This window comes from Schistocerca gregaria, chromosome 4 (genome assembly GCF_023897955.1).
Source record: "Schistocerca gregaria isolate iqSchGreg1 chromosome 4, iqSchGreg1.2, whole genome shotgun sequence".
Taxonomy (NCBI): Eukaryota; Metazoa; Arthropoda; class Insecta; order Orthoptera; family Acrididae; genus Schistocerca; species Schistocerca gregaria.
The window spans coordinates 687,320,442-687,340,277 of NC_064923.1; the positions used below are offsets into that span (position 1 = coordinate 687,320,442).

General features: G+C 44.3%; 1 protein-coding gene across 1 annotated transcript in view; it reads left to right on the top strand.

The window, feature by feature from the left end:
* Window positions 1-19,836, top strand: part of LOC126267514 (hemicentin-2-like) — a 794,065-nt gene that overhangs the window by 252,520 nt on the left and 521,709 nt on the right. The window contains exon 2 of the mRNA XM_049972813.1: window positions 11,603-11,735. Coding sequence (XP_049828770.1) covers window positions 11,603-11,735 — 133 coding nt within the window. The remainder of the gene's footprint in view (window positions 1-11,602; window positions 11,736-19,836) is intronic.

Consider the following 19,836-nt stretch of genomic DNA (forward strand, 5'->3'; position numbering starts at 1 on the left):
CATCTTCTCAGTTCATCGGTCCCTAGGCTTACGCACTACTTAATCTAAAACTAACCTACGCTAAGGACAACACACTCACCCATGCCTGAGGGTAGCTGACAAGTCAGCCAGTTATTATGCACTACGAGGTGCTATCCAAAATTTTCGGGACTGGTGCTGCCTTCTGTTGAAAACCTTACCTTTGGACTATTGGTCACCATCACCCTCGAAGTAGTTCTCATCCACACGTACACACCGGTTCCAGCGCTTCTGCCACTGGTGAAACGTGTTCGGGAAGTCCTGTTCTTTGAGGGTGTTTATCACCGCCAGCGATGCTTCTTGAATCCTCTCTAGAGTGTCGAACCGACGGCCTTTCAAACTGAGTTTCAGTTTTGGGAATAGTACAAAGTCGCAAGGTGGCAAATCTGGCGAGTACGGTGGGCGGGGTACTAGCGCCATGTTGTTTTTGGCCAAAAAGGTCCTGGTGAGCAAGGACGTGTGACAGGGCGCATTGTCGCGATGCAGCAGCCAGTTCCCTTGATGCCAAAGTTAGGCCCATCGTCGCCGCACGTTTTCACAGAGCTGTCGCAAAACGTCATAGTAGTATGTAGAATTCCCTGTTTGATTGGGTGGGGCGAATTCTTCGTGCACAACTCCCTTGATATCAAAGAAAACGATGGTAATGATCTTCACTTTGCTCTCCACCTGTTCCTCTTTTATGGGTCTTGGAGAACCCAGGCTCTTCCAATGGGATGATTGTTGCTTTGTCTCTTGGTCATAACCATAAATCCAGCTCTCGTCGCCAGTGTTTAACTGTGACAAGAAGGTTGGACCATCAGATGCGTTTTCACGAAGGTCTGTGCAAGCTTCATCATGCTGCGCCTTCTGATCAGCAGTTAAGATCCTTGGCACAAATTTTCCTGTGACACGATGTATGCCATTTCACCCCAGCCTGCCAGTGTGAGGATCATCTTCGACGTCTGTACGGCCGGACCTGAACCGAGCATGCCAGTCAAACACACGCGTATGGCTCATTCTCTGTCCCCCAAAATACTTGTTGAATCATTGAAAGTGTCTCCATAGCACTTTTATCGAGATCCGAACAAAGTTTGATACACACGCGCTGTTCTATTCATATATCCATTGTAAAATCGGCACACACCAAACACAGAGTATTATAGAAATCACTGTGGACACGCAACACGTCCTCCCAGCTGAGTGCCACTCCGCACACTGACTCATCAGATACGAAGCTCTCGCCACCTAGCACTGCAAAGATATCTACTACTTCTACTTTCCAGATGGCAGCACCAGTCACGAAAATTTGGGATTCCACCTCGTACATACAGGATTGTCAGACATATTCTGAATACCTTTTAAGGCGGTTGCAAGATAGGTTGTGCTAGAAATACTTGTGAAGAAAAAGTCTGGAATAATTGCGTCGTTTTCGAGTTAATTCGCATTGGACGAGTGCAAATTCAAGCGGTTGCACATACCAATAGTGTTAGTTGCACCACATTAAGTAGATACATTACCCTCACATATCCAATTTAGCTTCGCTGTCTTTTTTGGTTTTATGAAACCAAACGAAGAATGTGTTGGCGACACCATTTCTGGCTGGCCGCTTCAATCTGCGAGCGACTGCCTGACTGGCTAATCTGGATGCTAATTAACACTGAAACGGTCCAACGTATCAAATTTTTTTTCTTTAAGTGTTATTTCTTAGCACAATCTACCCTGTAGCAACCTGACAAATTTCTAGACTATTTGTGACCACCATGTATAACGTAGAAATGCCCGATTAGGAAAGTACGAATTTGATATCGTAGGAATTTTTAAAATTTTCCTGAAATTGTCAATAAACTGTCAAAAAGATATTTTACAATATTGCTTCATATGATGGAATTAGAGAGTGAGCAAAAATAAGAAGTATCTTCAAAGACACACACAAATGCGGGAACTGGGCAGTTCTTCTTCTAATTAATTGTGTTCCTCTATGAGTGTTATGGGACACTCGAAAAGTGTTTCATAAAAGTCACTGCATCGTGCAGAAATTTGTTGAGCAAGCATTTGTACATCCTTCACTTTTGTCCTCGTTTTGGGATCACTACTAGCATTGTATGCCTTCTCGTGAGGTGTATTCGAGGGGAAATTGCAGGACGTATAAGACATCGCGTACCTGGCTAGAAAATCAATGTACTCAAAAACAACAACCTTTCATACCATCTTCAGGCCTAATGGCCATAAACTAGAAATAATGAGTGATGAAGAGATAGAAGTGATGGAGTCTAGCAGTACAGTTCGTTGAGGCATTGTATCAGTCACATTCCACTTTGTCTGCATGCCGTATTTTCTATCTTTAGCTTATCTAATTTGGGTGATGCTCCATAAACAGATTATGAGCACACATTTTCCTTGAGAATAGTCACAACTAGATGATAGGAATGGCACGTGGCAGTGCAACGTCAGTACGTATGTGGAAGATTCCAACGACCCAGACTACACATTCAGTTCGGTGAATAGACATTAGAGATATAATTGACTTTGACAAGAACTGGACTATGATGACGAAGCAGGTAAAAAAATGGCAGCTATGAGGATGTAATGATATTCATCTCTTCTTGCAGAATTACCGGCGTCAGTATCCACAGAATAAGGTGGGAATGATTATGGAATTAGCAGTCATTCATGAAATGTTATGTTAGTTGATAACTCTGCTGGTATTTAAAAGTAAGTGGCGGCATACAGTGCAAAAGACTGAAAACGATGGTGAGGGCTTGGTTCTGGGTGCATGATACCTCACTTATTGTCTTGTGCCAACATAAGGTGCCATGTGCACCGAGCGAGGTGGCGCAATAGTTAGCACACTGGACTCGCATTCGAGAGGATGACGGTTCAAACCCGCGTCCGTACATCCTGATTAAGCTTTTCCGTGATTTCCCTAAATTTCCTTCAGGAAAATGCCAGGATGGTTCCTTTGAAAGGGCACAGCCAATTTCCTTCCCCATCCTTCCCTCATCCGATGGGACTGATGACCTCACTGTTTGGCCCCCTCTCAAAAATCAAAAAAACATCAGCTTCCCTGTGCAGCCAGCATCCACGTATCCCAAAGTTCACATGACGTCGTCATAATTACAACGGCAGGGACTCTAACACAGCAGCCGCGCGGGATTAGCCGTGCAGCCTGAGGCGCTGCAGTCATGGACAGTGCGGCTAGTCCCGGTGGAGGTTCGAGTCCTCCCTCAGGCAGGGGTGTGTGTGTTCGTCCTTAGGATAATTTAGGTTAAGTAGTGTGTAAGCTTATCGACTGATGACCTTAGCAATTAAGTCCCATAAGATTTCACACATACTTCAACATTTGTTTCTAACACACAGGAGAAATTTGCACCATCAACGTTGTTCGAGGCTCCTGCTCCTTCAATCTCGACCAGTCAAGCTACTAACAGCATTACGCGAGAAGAACCCTTATCTTCAAAAAATGTAACTGAAGAACACGGATAATCGCTAACGCCACGGTCCAGTACCATTTCTGAGCATGATGTTCTCAAGTACATTTTGCCAAATCCAGAGAAAAAAACTATCGACTCGGAAGTGGAAAACACAGACATCAGCTAGACTCACTTCAGATGAAAACCTGGAAAACCTTCACAACAAGAGAAAACTTTGTCAACAGGGCACAAGGAAAGCAATGAGGAAATGCAACAAGAACAATAAATGAAATAATGATTAAAGAAGTGTACCAAGCTTGAAATCACCACCAAACAACGAGAATAATTGCGGATTTTGTTTATTGACTTATCATAGTGCTGTGTTTCACAGAGGAAGACTGCACTGTATTTCCTTCTCTAGATTGTCGCACAGATGACAAAATGGTAGATATAGAAATAGGTGACAGAGCGATAGAAAAACAGCTAAAATCGATCAAAAGAGGAAAGACCGCAGGACCTGATGGGATAGCAGTTCGGTTTTACACAGAGTACGCGAAAGAACTTGCCCCTCTTCTTGCAGCGATGTACCGTAGGTCTCTAGAAGAGCGTAGCGTTCCACAAGATTAGAAAAGGGCCCAGGTCATCCCCGTTTTCAAGAAGGGACATCGAACAGATGTGCAGAACTACAGACCTATATCTCTAACGTCGATTAGTTGTAGAATTTTGGAACACGTATTATGTACGAGTATAATAACTTTTCCGGACACTAGAAATCTACTCTGGAGGAATCAGCAAGGAGTTTCGAAAAAGCGATCGTGTGAAACCCAGCTCGCGTTATTCGTACACGAAACTCAGAGGGACATAGACAGTAGATTCCATACATTATCTGGGAGTAGGCATTAGGAGTGATTTAAAATGGAATGACCATATAAAATTTATCGTCGATAAAGCAGATGACTGAGATTCATTGCAAGAATCCTAAGGAAATGCAGTTCGAAAACAAAGGAAGAGTCAAGCAGTATATGGCTCCCTCCTAAGCATATCTCGCGAAGAGACTATGAGAATAGAATCAGGGACATTAGAGCCCACACAGAGGCATACCGACATTCTTCCTTTCCACGAACAACACGAGACTGGAATAGAAGGGAGAACCGATGGAGGTACTCGAGGTACTCTTCACCACACACCGTCAGGTGGCTTGCGGAGTATGGATATAGATGTTGATGTAGATGTAGCTCAGTAGCTAAGGGTGACTGGATTCGCTGCCAAAAATGCAATGTTTGGAACCACGAAGTATGCTTTGGTGCCCTAGGGGAAATGTGCTCTTTATGTGGAAATTCAAATGGTTCAAATGGCTCTGAGCACTATGCGACTTCTGAGGTCATCAGTCGCCTGGAATGTAGAACTAATGAAACCGAACTAACTTAAGGACGTCACACACATCCATGCCCGAGGCAGGATTCTAACCTGCGACCGTAGCGGTCACTCGATTGCAGACTGTAGAGCCTAGAACCGCACGGCCACTCTGGCCGGCTTTTATGTGGAAGATGCCAGTGATCAAAACTATAGCAGGAATTGATCACAATTGTACCTAGTGTGGTACATTTTCGATCGATTTTCCTCAATTCTGTAACCGTTTTTGTGTTAATACCAACATATGTAATTGTGTAATATTTGTGGTACATATTCATTTAACGTCCAAGAACAAATGCCATAGTTATAATAGTTTCTTTTTTCAAGATATTTCCAGTTACAATAACATTTGTCCGAAATGATCGCTATTGTACCACCTAACTGTATATATAAAGAAGCATTTCTGCGAAAACTAACAGTTCATCTCAGTACCTCGTCTCCTACATTTCAAACTTTACAGAAGCTCTCCTGCGAAACTTGCAGAACTAGCACTCCTGAGAGAAAGGATATTGCAAAGACATGGCTTAGCCACAGCCTGGGAGATGATTCCAAAATGAGATTTTACATCTACATTTATACTTCGCAAGCCACCCAACGGTGTGTGGCGGAGGGCACTTTACGTGCCACTGTCATTAGTTCCCTTTCCTGTTCCAGTCGCGTATGGTTCGCGGGTAGAACGGCTGTCTGAAAGCCTCCGTGCACACTCGAATCTCTCTAATTTTATTACTTTCGAACACATTATGGAAAAGGCAGTGATGAATGTCTTACAAATATTTACCATTAAAACAGTCTTGATCACGATTTATTTATTTGATAAATAAATCGTGATCAAGACTGCTTTTAATAGTAAATATCTCTAATTTTACATTCGTCATCTCCTCGGGAGGTATAAGTAGGAGGAAGCAATACATTAGATACCTCATCCAGAAACGCATCCTCTCGAAACCTGGACAGCAAGCTACACCGCGATTCAGAGCGCCTCTCTTGCAGAGTCTGCCACTTGATTTTGCTAAATATCTCCTTAACGTTATCACGCTTACCATATAACCTGTGACGAAACGCGCCGCTCTTCTTTGGATCTTCTCTACCTCCTCCGTCAACCCGAGCTTGTACGGATCCTACACTGATGAGCAATACTCAAGTATAGGTCGAACGAGTGTTTTGTAAGCCACCTCCTTTGTTGATGGACTACATTTTCTGAGGACTGTCCCAATGAATCTCAACTTGGTACCCGCCTTGCCAACTATTGCTTTCATATGATCATTCCATTTCAAATCATTCCGTACGCATATTGCCAGGTATTTTACAGAAGTAACTGCTACCAGTGTTTGTTCCGCTATCATATAATCATACAATAAAGGATCCTTCTTTCAATGTATTCACAATACATTATATCTATGTTAAGGATTAGTTGCCGCCGGCCGCAGTGGCCGTGCGGTTCTGGCGCTGCAGTCCGGAACCGCGTGACCGCTACGGTCGCAGGTTCGATCCTGCCTCGGGCATGGATGTGTGTGATGTCCTTAGGTTAGTTAGGTTTAAGTAGTTCTAAGTTCTAGGGAACTTATTACCTAAGATGTTGAGTCCCATAGTGCTCAGAGCCATTTGAAGCATATTTTTGATCAGTTGCCACTCCCTGCACCAAGTGCCTATCCGCTGCAGATCTTCCTGCATTTCGCTCCAATTTTCTAATGCTGCAACTTCTCTGTACACTACAGCGTTATCCGCAAAAAGGCGCACTCTGCAGCGGAGTGTACACTGATATGAAACTTCCTGGCAGATTAAAACTGTGTGCCGGACCGACACTCGAACTCCGGCCCTTTGCCTTTCGCGGGCAAGTGCTCTACCATTTGAGCTACCCAAGCACGACGCACACCCTGTCCTCACAGCTTTACTTCTGCCAGTACCATGTCTCCTACCTTCCTAACTTTACAGAAGCTGTCTTGCGGACCTCGCAGAACTAGCACTCCTGAAGGAAAGGATATTGCGGAGTCATGGCTTAGCCACTTGCCCGCGAAAGGCAAAGGGTCCGATTTCGAGTCTTGGTCCGCCAAATAGTTTTAATCAGCCAGGAAGTTTCATATCAGCACGCACTCCGCTGCAGAGTGGGAATCTCATTCTGGAGTTCATGTCAGTTTGGAGTTCTATGGGAAGTATTAGCTTTTGTTGATGATGCTTGTAACGCCGGAAATGCATATCCGCCCATTTCCATATAATGTACTATGAATTATTTCCTTATTTTGTTACCTGAAAATATGACGTTTCTGTGTCTATATATATTGTAAATGTTTTACTATTTGTATATATATATATATATATATATATATATATATATATATATATATATATATATATGTTTATGCATTTATGTCGATAAATAATTGGTTTGTAAATACTAGACTCCTGGAAATTGAAATAAGAACACCGTGAATTCATTGTCCCAAGAAGGGGAAAGTTTATTGACACATTCCTGGGGTCAGATACATCACATGATCACACTCACAGAACCACAGGCACATAGACACAGGCAACAGAGCATGCACAATGTCGGCACTAGTACAGTGTATATCCACTTTTCGCAGCAATGCAGGCTGCTATTCTCCCATGGAGACGATCGTAGAGATGCTGGATGTAGTCCTGTGGAACGGCTTGCCATGCCATTTCCACCTGGCGCCTCAATTGGACCAGCGTTCGTGTTGGACGTGCAAACCGCGTGAGACGACGCTTCATCCAGTCCCAAACATGCTCAATTGGGGACAGATCCGGAGATCTTGCTGGCCAGGGTAGTTGACTTACACCTTCTAGAGCACGTTGGGTGGCACGGGATACATGCGGACGAGCATTGTCCTGTTGGAACAGCAAGTTCCCTTGCCGGTCTAGGAATGGTAGAACGATGGGTTCGATGACGGTTTGGATGTACCGTGCACTATTCAGTGTCCCCTCGAGGATCACCAGAGGTGTACGGCCAATGTAGAAGATCGCTTCCCACGCCATGATGCCGGGTGATGGAACTGTGTGCCTCGGTCGTATTCAGTCCTGATTGTGGCGCTCACCTGCACGGCGCCAAACACGCATACGACCATCATTGGCATCAAGGCAGAAGCGACTCTCATCGCTGAAGACGACACGTCTCCATTCGTCCCTCCATTCACGCTTGTCGCGACACCACTGGAGGCGGGCTGCACGATGTTGGGGCGTGAGCGGAAGACGGCCTAACGGTGTGCGGGACCGTAGCCCAGCTTCATGGAGACGGTTGCGAATGGTCCTCGCCGATACCCCAGGAGCAACGGTGTCCCTAATTTGCTGCGAAGTGGCGGTGCGGTCCCCTATGTCACTGCGTAGGATCCTACGGTCTTGGCGTGCATCCGTGCGTCGCTGCGGTCCGGTCCCAGGTCGACGGGCACGTGCACCTTCCGCCGACCACTGGCGACAACATCGATGTACTGTGGAGACCTCACGCCCCACGCGTTGAGCAATTCGGCGGTACGTCCACCCGGCCTCCCGCATGCCCACTATACGCCCTCGCTCAAAGTCTGTCAACTGCACATACGGTTCACGTCTACGCTGTCGCGGCATGCTACCAGTGTTAAAGACTGCGATGGAGCCACGGCAAACTGGCTGACACTGACGGCGGCGGTGCACAAATGCTGCACAGCTAGCGCCATTCGACGGCCAACACCGTGGTTTCTGGTGTGTCCGCTGTGCCGTGCGTATGATCATTGCTTGTACAGCTCTCTCGCAGTGTCAGGAGCAAGTATGGTGGGTCAGACACACCGGTGTCAATGTGTTCTTTTTTCCATTTCCAAGAGTGTATTTGTATTATTACGCTGGGTCTTGCCTAGGGAAAACTATGCTATCGAACAAATACATCGATAGGTCGTGTGGAAAACCAAAGTGTTTAGGATCTTTGGTAGTATTAACTCTCTCACGTGGAGCGCGGGCAGAGCTGAGGGGGTCTGGCTGGAGTAGTCCACTGGAGGAGGTGTGTTGTGTGTGTTTGTGTGTTGGGGGTTATGAGCGCTCAACATCGAGGTCATCAGCGCCCAGGTGTGTTGTGTGACGCTCCCGCGAGCTGCCGCGCTTTCGGGGTTTGGCAGCATGTAATTGTGCTCGACTTGCTATGATAGTTTCTGACATGGTGTCGCCGACGGGAAGCATTAGCTGGCGCACATCAAGAGCCCGTTTCGCCTGGTGACCGTGGCGAGAAGAAAGCGCGCCAACATCCAGCTTCTGCAACAGCGACGGCCGATAATGAGTGACTGTCGCCACCTCCTCGATCGACGACTTCAAACCTTCAATCAACCAACAAGGAAGACTGGTAGAACGTAAAGTTGTAGAAGTGTATGGCAGACTTCTGCTTTTCAATCTGTTCAAATCACAAAATTACAGCAACGTAGCATGAACCTTTGTTGCTCATTGTCCCAATTGCATTCCTTTTCCGGAATGAACCCGAGTGTCGTTGAAATTCATACACCAGCATTCAAGCAATATCATTCCATTTCAGTGCTTTAATTTCAAAGTTCAGTTTAAGTATTTATAGCTGGTTACAATATTTAGATTACACAATCACAAATTAAGAGTGCGAGTTTTGTTACCATATTTTAGCTTACCTGTGACTGCAGATCAGCTTGATACGTACTAAATTTTACTATTGTTAATTGTTCAGAATCATTTAAATCAAGTTCAAAGTTAAATCTATTATTTCTAAATTGCGTAGATTTAAGTACCCTTTGAAATGGTTGTTGAGGTAGCCCAAGACTAACCGTATTTTACTGAATTTCGATGTTCTTCAGAAACAAAGCTCACTATTAATTTCAGTCACTAAATTAACTTAATATTTTACGGTTTTATTAATTCTTTTGCTAAATTAAGTCAGTGTGTAGCGAAATTTATTACTTATGACAAACATTCAGTTTTCACACTACACGTGTCAACCTAGAGTTGCCACGCTTCTAGTGCTAATTATATGTGCAATAACCTTTCTTTTTCAGTTACTATAGTAATTGTCCATAGGACTGGCGACCGTAATTTCCCCCAAATCTCAAATATCGAATTACCACTAGTTAATTGTTAACGTAACGGCCGCACATTTACTTTCTTTATTAGATTTACCCCTTTCCAAAATTAATTTCCACCAGTTTCATTTGCATTTTTCTTTTCATTTAGATCTACATCTACATCTATATCCATACTCCGCAAGCCAACTGACGTTCTGTGGCGGAGGGTACCCTGAGTACCTCTATCGGTTCTCCCTTCTATTCCAATGTCGTATTGTTCGTGGAAAGAAGGATTGTCGGTATGCTTCTGTGTGGGCTCTAATCTGTCTGATTTTATCCTCATGGTCTCTTAGCGAGATACATGTAGGAGGGAGCAATATACTGCTTGACCCTTCGGTGAAGATATGTTCTCGAAACTTTTACAAAAGCCCGTACCGAGATACTGAGCGTCTTTCCTGCAGAGTCTTCCACTGGAGTTTATCTATCATGTCCGTAACGCTTTCGCGATTACTAAATGATCCTGTAACGAAGCGCGCAGCTCTCCGCTGGATCTTCTCTATCTCTTCTAACAACGCTATCTGGTACGGATCCCACACTGCTGAGCAGTATTCAAGCAGTGGGCGAACAAGCGTACTGTAACCTCCTTCCTTTGTTTTCGGATTGCATTTCCTTAGGTTTCTTCCAATGAATCGCGGCCTGGCATCTGCTTTACCGACGATCAACTTTATATGATCATTCCATTTTAAATCACTCCTAATGCGTACTCCCAGATAATTTATGGAATTAACTGTTTCCAGTTGCTGACCTGCTATTTTGTAGCTAAATGATAAGGGATCTATCTGTCTATGTATTCGGAGCATATTACGCATGTCTACATTGAGATTCAATTGCCATTCCCTGCACCATGCCACAATTCGCTGCAGATCATACTGCATCTCAGTACAATTTTCCATTGTTATAACCTCTCGATACACGAAGCATCATCTGCAAAAAGCCTGAGTGAACTTCTGATGTCATCTACCAGGTCATTAATGTATACTGTGAGTAGCAACGGTCCTATGACACTCCCCTGCGGCACACCTGAAATCACTCTTACTTCGGAAGACTTCTTTCCATTGAGAATGACATGCAGCGTTGTGTTACTTGGGAACTCTTCAACCCAATCACACAATAGGTCTGGTAGTCCATATGCTCTTACTTTGTTTATTAAACGACTGTGGGGAACTGTATCGAACGCCTTGCGGAAGTCAAGGAACACGGCCTCTACCTGTGAACCCGTGTCTATGGCCCTCTGAGTCTCGTGGACGAATAGCGCGAGCTGGGTTTCACACGACCATCTTTTTCGAAACCCATGCTGATTCCTTCAGAGTAGATTTCTAGTCTCCAGAAAAGTCATTATACTCGAACATAATACGTGTTCCAAAATTCTACAACTGATCGACGTTAGTGATATAGGTCTATAGTTCTGCAAATCTGTTCGACGTCCTTTCTTGAAAACGGGGAAGACCTGTGCCCTTTTTCAATCCTTTGGTACGCTACGCTCTTCTAGAGATGTAACCCTTTCCTCCCTCTTTACCGACTGATTAACTTCGGTTACGCTTGCTTTTCCTAAATTTCCACTAGGTACACGCGGTTTAATTTTTCAGTGTCATAAGGAGGTTGCATGCTGCTGTCGTAAGCGGAATTTCGCTGCGTGTTGTATGTGACTGTTTCTAAACTGTAACCTCGTGTACCCGCATCGAGCCGACCGTAACGCAAAGCGCCTCTGTTGCTGTTCCCGGGACGCAGTGCCGCTGTTCAACGTGACGGCGGTGGCGGGCGAGTCGGCGCGGCTGCCCTGCGACATCTCGACGCCGGAGCTTGGCGACGCCGTGCTGCTGGTGCTCTGGTACCGCGAGGACCTGGGCACGCCCGTCTACAGGTAGGCGGCCGCCGCTCACCTCAGGACGACAGCACATAGAACATTTGCAGAAGTTACAAGCATCTACAGTCACATCTGCACTCGCCCACTTACCTCCATCCGACATCGGCTATAGTCTGTCGGTAAACTGAAGAGCGAGCGTGCGAGTCCCCACTCTGCCTACCCTGCTACGTCACAGAGCGCTTCTACAGGCTGTTTCACAACGTAGAACAGTCCCTCCCGCGGCGTGCACTTTAAATCTGTGGCGACGCCGTGTATAGATACGTCCCCGCTGCGTTTACGTTAGACAAATGCGTTACGAGTATAAGGAAAACAAAAGACGGTAGCTTCTTCGAAACAAAACATTATAGAGTAAATGATATAAACATAAGAACGGAAGTCAGGATTCTACTACAAACATAGAACCGAATGCCTATTCATATGAATGTATGTTCCTCTATTCGTAAGACGAACCAGATATAGTGCATCAGCCTGTAGAATTTAAGGGTTGTTCTTACTTTATGTTCCTACTAAAAGGTAGAAGTTTTCTTTGAAGGGCTGCATTAAAACTTAACACTTCTTGCAACGCGGAGAGTGTTTAAAAAGTAACCAGAAATTTATAACTAAGTGTGTTGTATTAGTTCGATTCGTACTGCTTTTTTTCTCACTGTCTTCGTAAACATGTTTGAAAAGTATTTCCAGGTAAATCCCATTTCACGCAATGCCTTGTGTAAAACATCTTTCTGCAAGGAAAATGTATGTATTTCTTGTTTCACGCCAGTGAGTAATTTCCGTCATGTAGTTTATGTAAAAGTCCTCCATCGTTTGTCAAAAATGGTTCAAATGGCTCTGAGCACTAAGGGACTCAACTGCTGTGGTCATTAGTCCCCTAGAACTTAGAAATACTTAAACCTAATTAACCTAAGGACATCACACACATCCATGCCCGAGGCAGGATTCGAACCTGCGACCGTAGCAGTCGCACGGTTCAGGACTGCGCGCCTAGAACCACGGGACCACCGCGGCCGGCATCGTTTGTCGAATGACCGATTTTAGAAACTGACTATAACGATGGGTTTCCTCCCTAAATTATTAGTATTCCTTCGCGGCGATTCCAGTAAACCATGCGCCTTATTTTCGCGTTCCTTTCTTATGCGTCCTATTGTGGCGAGGCTGACGTTTGCATAAACTGCGGCCCTTTCATTGGGACTGGTAATATTAGCCAACAGTTCTTTTTGTGTAGCCTCCTTACCCGTGGTCTAGGTGTAGCGTCTTTGATTCATAATCAAAACGTTTTCGGTCCCGGGTTCGATCGCCGCCACTGCCTAAATTTTGATAAATAATCAGCATTGGCGACCGAAGACTTCCGGCATAAGAAGTCAGCCTCATTCTGCCAACGGCCATTTCAAAGAGGACGGAGAAGCGGATAGAGGTTCAGGGCACTCTCTTGTCCTAGGGGTGGGAAATTGCCCCTAAAGGCGGAAGAATCAGCAATGATCAAAGACATGAGGATGCAGAAGGCAATGGAAACCACTGCATTAAAGACACGTAACGTGTATCCGCAGGACATGTGGCCTGTAACTTGGCAAAAGATTCCGGAATATTCCCCCATTCGGATCTCCGGGAGGGGACTGCCAAGGGGGAGGTATACCATGAGAAAAAGATTGAATAATCAATCAAAGGATAACGTTCTACGAGTCGGGACGTGGAGTGTCAGAAGCTTGAACGTGGTAGGGAAACTAGAAAATCTGAAAAGGGAAATGCAAAGGCTCAATCTAGATATAGTAGGAGTCAGTAAAGTGAAGTGGAAGGAAGACAAGGATTTCTGGTCAGATGAGTATCGGGTAATATCAACAGCAGCAGAAAATGGTATAACAGGTGTAGGATTCGTTATGAATAGGAAGGTAGGGCAGAGGGAGTGTTACTGTGAACAGTTCAGTGACTGGGTTGTTCTGATCAGAATCGACAGCAGACCAACACCGACGACGATAGCTCAGGTGTACATGCCGACGTCGCAAGCTGAAGATGAACAGATAGAGAAAGTGTATGAGGATATTGAAAGGGTAATGCAATATTTAAAGGGGGACGAAAATCTAATAGTCATGGGCTACTGGAATGCAGTTGTAGGGGAAGGAGTAGAAGAAACGGTTACAGGAGAATATGGGCTTGGGACAAGGAATGAAAGAGGAAAAGACTAATTGAGTTCTGTAACATGTTTCAGCTAGTAATAGCGAATACCCTGTTCAAGAATCACAAGAGGAGGAGGTATACTTGGAAAAGGCCGGGAGATACGGGAAGAATTCAATTAGATTACATCATGGTCAGACAGAGATTCCGAAATAAGATACTGGATTGTAAGGCGTACCCAGGAGCAGATATAGACTCAGATCACAATATAGTAGTGATGAAGAGTAGGCTGAAGTTCAAGACATTAGTCAGGTAGAATCAATACGCAAAGAAGTGGGATACGGAAGTTCTAAGGAATGACGAGATACGTTTGAAGTTCTCTAACGCTATAGATACAGCAATAAGGAATAGCGCAGTAGACAGTACAGTTGAAGAGGAATGGACGTCTCTAAAAAGGACCATCACAGAAGTTAGGAAGGAAAACATAGGTACAAAGAAGGTAGCTGCGAAGAAACCATGGGTAACAGAAGAAATACTTCAGTTGATTGATGAAAGGAGGAAGTACAAACATGTTCCGGGAAAATCAGGAATACAGAAATACAAGTCGCTGAGAAATGAAATAAATAGGAAGTGCAGGGAAGCTAAGACGAAATGGCTGCAGGAAAAATGTGAAGACATCGAAAAAGATATGATTGTCGGAAGGACAGACTCAGCATACAGGAAAGTCAAAACAACCTTTGGTGACATTAAAAGCAACTGTGGTAACATTAAGAGTGCAACGGGAATTCCACTGTTAAATGCAGAGGAGAGAGCAGATAGGTGGAAAGAATACACTGAAAGCCTCTACGAGGGTGAAGATTTGTCTGATGTGATAGAAGAAGAAACAGGAGTTGATTTAGAGGAGATAGGGGATCCAGTATTAGAATCGGAATTTAAAAGAGCTTTGGAGGACTTACGGTCAAATAAGGCAGAAGGGATAGATAACATTCCATCAGAATTTCTAAAATCATTAGGGGAAGTGGCAAGAAAACGACTATTCACGTTGGTTTGTAGAATATATGAGGCTTGCGACATACCATCTGACTTTCGGAAAAGCATCATCCACACAATTCCGAAGACGGCAAGAGCTGACAAGTGCGAGAATTATCGCACAATCAGCTTAACAGCTCATGCATCGAAGCTGCTTACAAGAATAATATACAGAAGAATGGAAAAGGAAATTGAGAATGCGCTAGGTGACGACCAGTTTGGCTTTAGGAAAAGTAAAGGCACGAGAGAGGCAATTCTGACGTTACGGCTAATAATGGAAGCAAGGCTAAAGAAAAATCAAGACACGTTCATAGGATTTGTCGACCAGGAAAAAGCATTCGACATTATAAAATGCTGCAAGCTCTTCAAGATTCTGAAAAAAGTAGGGGTAAGCTATCGGGAGAGACGGGTCATATACAATATGTACAACAACCAAGAGGGAATAATAAGAGTGGACCATCAAGAACGAAGTGCTCGTATTATGAAGGGAGTAAGACAAGGCTGTAGACTTTCGCCCCTACTCTTCAATCAGTACACCGAGGAAGCAATGATGGAAATAAAAGAAAGGTTCACGAGTGGAATTAAAATACAAGGTGAAAGGATATCAATGATACGATTCGCTGATGACAGTGCTATCCTGAGTGAAAGTGAAGAAGAATTAAATGATCTGCTGAACGGAATGAACAGTCTAATGAGTACACAGTATGGTTTGAGAGTAAATCGGAGAAAGACGAATGTAATAAGAAGTAGTAGAAATTAGAACAGCGAGAAACTTAACATTGGGATTGATGGTCACGAAGTCAATGAAGTTAAGGAATTCTGCTACATAGGCAGTAAAATAACCAATGACGGACGGAGCAAGGAGGACATCAAAAGCAGACTCTCTATGGCAAAAAGCATTTCTGGCCAAGAGAAGTCTACTAATATCAAATACCGGCCTTAATTTGAGGAAGAAATTTCTGAGGATGTACGTATGGAGTACAGCATTGTATGGTAGTGAAACATGGACTGTGGGAATACCGGAACAAAAGAGAATCGAAGCATTTGAGATGTGGTGCTATAGACGAATGTTGAAAATTAGGTGGACTGATAAGGTAAGGAATGAGGAGGTTCTAAGCAGAATCGGAGAGGAAAGGAATATGTGGAAAACGCTGATAAGGAGAAGGGACAGGATGATAGGACATCTGCTAAGACATGAGGGAATGACTTCCATGGTACTAGAGGGAGCTGTAGAGGGCAAAAACTGTAGAGGAAGACAGAGATTGGAATACGTCAAGCAAATAATTGAGGACGTAAGTTGCAAGTGCTATTCTGAGATGAAGAGATTAGTACAGGAAAGGAATTCGTGGCATCAAACCAGTCAGTAGACTGATGACCAAAAAAAAAAAAAAACCTCCTTAACACAAGCTGTAATTACGTCAGAAACGTTTTGCGCAAATATCTCCTCTTCTTCGTATTCTACACATTTTCTTGGAATACAGGGCGATTATCCATCACTTCTGGATACTGAAGTATATCAGTGAGTACACAAAGTCAACTGACTGATATTGGCAAGTAAGATCCCACGAACAGGAACAACGAATAACACCGCACGCCGAACTACACCGCTAGACAGTTAACGGACAACTGATTTTCAGTTGCCCTGTAGGCCAGTGGCAGGGTTCTTCCAGGAAAGGTCACTTCCCCCAACAAAAGCGTTGCTCGCTCTTGAGTTTACAGACAGACTATACCAGCAGCTTACCAATTATTCCCTCCATCACTGCCCACTCACTGATTGTGTGTAAAGAAAAGTGACTGCCGTTAAAAGTCAGTAGGGGCCGTTATTTATGTGATGCTTTTCGACGTGGTCATTTCGAGAGACACACTGATAATCCAAAGCGTTATGACTACTGCCCGCCGCCTGGGGTGGCCGAGCGGTTCTAGGCACTAAAGTCTGTGACCGCGCGACCGCTACGGTCTCAGGTTCGAATCCTGCCTCGGGCATGAATGTGTGCGATGTCCTTAGGTTAGTTAGGGACTGATGACCTCAGAAATTAAGTCCCATAGTGCTCAGACCCATTTGAACCATTTCTTGACCATTGCCCACCCTGAAATTTGATGCCAATACTGTCGCGGCGACACGCGTCATAGTAACAGAATCACGTAACCGGAGAAGTTACGAACGGTTGGTCATCCTGGCGATAATATGGACAGCAAATGGAGAAAAATATTGAGATAAGCGACTTTGACAAACGATTATTATTATGCAGGGTCCCTGAACGAGTATATCCCTGCGGAGGTTCGAGTCCTCCGTCGGGCATGGGTGTGTGTGTTTGTCCATAGGATAATTTAGGTTAAGCAGAGTGTATGATTAGGGACTGATGACCTTAGCAGTTAAGTCCCATAAGATTTCACACACATTTGAACATTTTTGAACGAGTATCTCCTAAACGGAAAGAGATAGGACAGTGAAACTATCACCAGGCGCTAAATGATTGGACGTCCACGACTCTTTACAGAACATGGGGTCCCGAGGCTTGCCTGCTCTGCAAAGTAGGTTCAATGGTATATAAGAAACTATCAGCCTCGATTGCGGCAATGAAATCAACCCTTACCTAGGTGTCAGCCCAAATAATTGAACCTTCTTTACAAGATATACCAGTGTAGCGCGTAGTGAAATTGATTCCTGCCGGTCGATAGAGTATAAGGGCGATGAAAGGGTGTTGCACGTCCGTTCACGCAATTACCATATTTTTTACACGTAAAACATAATTTTATCTTTGCTGGTCATGGAAATGAAGTGGCGTTGTACGTTCAATCACGCGTTATTTTTAGTAATAAGATAAAAAATTAATCTTGATAATATTATTCATTCAGTGCGTGTCAGCAATACGAAATATATCTTCATCAACTGATAAAAACACCTACTCGACCATCTGTGCACAGGTTAACCGAGATTATTGCACTATGGCGTTTACACACTACAGTTTCGCTGTTCAATGTCCCATGTCATCTTTCATTAATAACGATGGGTGCGTTATGCAGCATTCGTTGTGAAAGGGCCGATATATTCCAATAGTGTAAGTCGGGGTAGTGTGTTCGAACTTATATAAATCGATGCATGGTTTGTTCAATTTAGTCACAATCTGCGGCAGAGGCTTTATGTTTAATATTTTCAACCTTTCTATACGTTATTTGTTTCAAGATATAATGGCATTGGTATTTTATCTTTGAAAGCCATGGTCTCAGTTAGACATGCGCATTTTTCTCCGCCATGTTGATTTGCAGCGCGTTATCTAGTCCTCCTTAGTTTCACGAGAGCTCTCGAGGCTCACCGCACGGCGTCCATGGAGACGAGGAAAACGCCAGAGCTTAAGTCTTGGTGTAGACTTTGTACTTATAAACTGCGCTTTTTTAAAACGTAACTACGGCTATTCAGACCGTTTTAGTTTTATTTCTATACCATGCCCCCTTAGACAAATTTTAGATTCAGATATATCTTCTGAAGAAGGCTCAATTATTTGGGCTGATACCTAGGTAGAGGTGTGTTTCATTACCGCAATCGAGGCTGATAATTTCTTATATATTAGATTATTACGATTGCTGACTGGTCTGCAATGTTGGAAGTTCAAAAATAGGTTACATGGTGATATGTAGTATATTTGCCGAAACAGCACAATGCTGGTGCACGCACAAAAGTTTCGCTGCACACCGTTCATCGTACGTTGTTGAACAAAGAGGTCCGCAGCAGACCACCTGTACGTGTTCACATGTTGACACAACGACATCGCCAGTTACGGCTGCAGTGGGCTCGGGACCAATGAGATTCGACCGTGGGTCAGTGGAAACGTGTCGGATCTTCTGATGAATCACATTTTTGCTACACAACGACGGTCGTCTCAAAAAACGCCGTCGTCGAAGTGAACGGCTATTCGAAACGTGCAGCGCGCTATGGACGCAGGTTGGTGGGACCAGTATTGTACTACGGTAAACATTCTCCTGCACTTGCATGTGACCTGTGGTAGCAATCAATATTCATTGACAGATGCGTACAACCTGCATCCGTTCATGCCAGATATCTTCCCCGACAGCGATGTCTTCTTTTAGTAGTACAATGGCCTTGTCTCCTAGCCAGAACCGTGCTACAGTAGTTTGAGGAGAATTATACGGAACTCACGCTGATACCTCACCAACAAATTTCGCCTGATGTGAGTCCTACGGAACCCGTTTTGGTCGCTGTCGGCCGCTATGACCGCCTAGGCAAATAAAGGGCCCGTTAATTTGCGCTAATTAAGTAACCAGTGCGTAGGCATCTTACCTCCACAAACCAATCAACAAACTGTCGGATCCCTGATACGCAGAATCGGTAATGTATTTCGTCACAAAGACGGACAAACAAGCTATTAAGCAAGGTGATCATAATGTTTTGACTAAGCAGTGTCTGTGTGTGTGTGTGTGTGTGTGTGTGTATGTGTATGTGTGTGTGTGTGTGTGTGTGTGTGTGTGTGTATGGGAGGCAGTGATACTCTACTGGCCATTAAAATTGCTACACCAAGAAGAAATGCTGATGATAAATGGGTATTCATTGGAGAAATGTATTATACTTTGATGATTATATTTTCACTCAATTTGGGTGCATAGAACCTGAGAAATAACAGCCTTGATACGCCTGGACATTGAGTCAAACAGAGCTTGGATGGTGTGTACAGCCCATGCAGCGTCAACACGATACCACAGTTCATCAAGAGTAGTGACTGGCATATTGTGACGAGTCAGTTGCTAGGGCACCATTGACGAGACGCTTTCAATTGGTGAGACATCTGGAGAATGTGATGGCCAGGACAACAGAACAACATTTTCTGTATCCAGAAAGGCCAGTACCGGACCTGCAACATGCGGTCGTGCATTATTCTGCTGAAATGTAGGGTTTCACAGGGATCGAATGAAGGGTAGAGCCACGGGTCGTAACACATCTGCAATGTAGCGT